The sequence below is a fragment of the Penaeus monodon genome, chromosome 3, assembly GCF_015228065.2.
Source record: "Penaeus monodon isolate SGIC_2016 chromosome 3, NSTDA_Pmon_1, whole genome shotgun sequence".
In the NCBI taxonomy this organism is placed as follows: Eukaryota; Metazoa; Arthropoda; class Malacostraca; order Decapoda; family Penaeidae; genus Penaeus; species Penaeus monodon.
This window is the reverse complement of record NC_051388.1, coordinates 43,429,727-43,431,349: the sequence shown is the minus strand read 5'-3', so window position 1 is coordinate 43,431,349 and position 1,623 is coordinate 43,429,727. Positions and strand designations below refer to the sequence as shown.

At 39.7% G+C, this 1,623-nt stretch overlaps 1 protein-coding gene across 1 annotated transcript; it reads right to left on the bottom strand.

The window, feature by feature from the left end:
• Nucleotides 1–217: 217 nt before the first annotated feature.
• LOC119595082 lies at nt 218–1,325 on the bottom strand. Its single transcript, XM_037944229.1, has 2 exons — nt 1,252–1,325; nt 218–1,034 (listed from the first exon to the last, which is right to left on the bottom strand). The coding sequence occupies exon 2, from the start codon at nt 1,032–1,034 to the stop codon at nt 483–485; it is 552 nt and encodes a 183-aa protein (XP_037800157.1). The 5' UTR covers nt 1,252–1,325; the 3' UTR covers nt 218–482.
• Nucleotides 1,326–1,623: the final 298 nt, after the last annotated feature.

The following is a 1,623-nucleotide window of genomic DNA, read 5'->3' as shown; positions in this document are numbered from 1 at the left end:
AATAATATAATGGACAGATATAGAATTATCTTACATAGATTAGGAGTCCTAGTCAGAATTCTAGTACATTGTGCCAATGTATTTAGGTAATGTTTCAGGTGACGGCGAAAAAAGAGGAATAACAAAACAATTGTTCTAGAAAATATATTTAGATTTATTTGATTAAAATCATCTGACTTTCACCATGATAAACATGGTGTCAGAACCATTCAACACTTGGTACAAAAAAATAAAACAGCTTCTGTCTTTGGACCAACAACCCGCTGTTTCGCAGGCATGAAATAAATAAATATTATCTACTAATATGCACAGAATATCTGTATTTAATGTGTGCACACCGGTTGGGCATACCGCAAATAGAGCTTTTCTTTTCGCAGCATGACTCACCAGTGAACATACGATTTTCACTGTCTTCTGTGGCCCTAGCCATAAGAAGATGCAAATGACTATAACTGGAGCGTCAGAGTTTGTAGCTGCCAACTTTACTCTCTACCTCCCGAGCTGCAGTCACAGGCCCAAGCTAGATCCAACAGTTCATTCAGTTCTTCTTCACCAAGTGAGCATTTAGGGAAAGCCTTCTTGCAGGCGGAGGAGTCCTTCGTCTTAGAGGCTACGTCTCTAGCGTAGACGAAGGCAGCGTTGTAGGAGTTTGGTTTCATAGCATTATCGGTTAAGACTTCCACAAGCATGTTCTCTTTTAGTGTGCGATCGGATTCGTCTTTCGCCTGCAGGAGACAAAACATCTTGGGGACGCAGGTGTTGGGATCCAGTTGTCCTACTGCGGATAAAATCAGATCGTCATCTTCCTCAGCTGCTGCTACAACGGATCGGCCGTAACGGAGACGGTACTTTCTTTTAGGGGCTCTGTAGCCATGGCCATGGCCTCGTCCATGGCTAGCACCATGATATCTGCGCTTGCTTATAGCGCTCGTCAAGGCTCCTAGGCCAGCTAGAACGCCGAATGAGGATGCTGCTTGGGCTGCCATCAAACAGGAAAGACCAACGGCCAACAGGAGGACTAGGGCGTTATTCATCTATAATGAAAAGACAAACGTTTATTTATTTAGTATAGTAATATCACAACAGAAATCAGAATGTTATAAGCAAATGATAAACTTCATTCTACATAGCGGATAATGAAGATTGACATCTATGTTAAATACTGTAGTCTTTAAACACCATGATTTATCCAACCTTATGTAAAAGCCAGATTATAAAAAAGTTACTTTTCACAAAATCACATATACACACCTTGAAAATCACTTAGTAGATATTGAACCTCTTAAACGATACGAGACTTAAAACTCTTCTTTCTCCAGTAAGCATGTGTGTTATACTAAGCTCTGGGTCTAAGGCCTTATATATATACTCCAGTGCTTGATACTGTGGAAAAATACCCTTTAATGTTATTGGTCGACTTTTTACACCTCGACCAATAGCGAGTAGTACTGCGCCTTGTGCAAGAAGGATATTGCAGGAAACAATCTATACCTCTGTTGAATATGAATTACAAGATAAGAAGGTAAAGAATATAGATCAGATAAACTTATATGCATAAAGGTGGCCGTCACAGAAATGGAAACGGAAAAGGAAAAACTATAATCAAATAACCTTCACAAAAAA

Bases quoted from the DNA above. Each gene is read 5' to 3' on its own strand.
- LOC119595082 (XM_037944229.1), bottom strand. From the start codon at position 1,034: ATGAATAACGCCCTAGTCCTCCTGTTGGCCGTTGGTCTTTCCTGTTTG.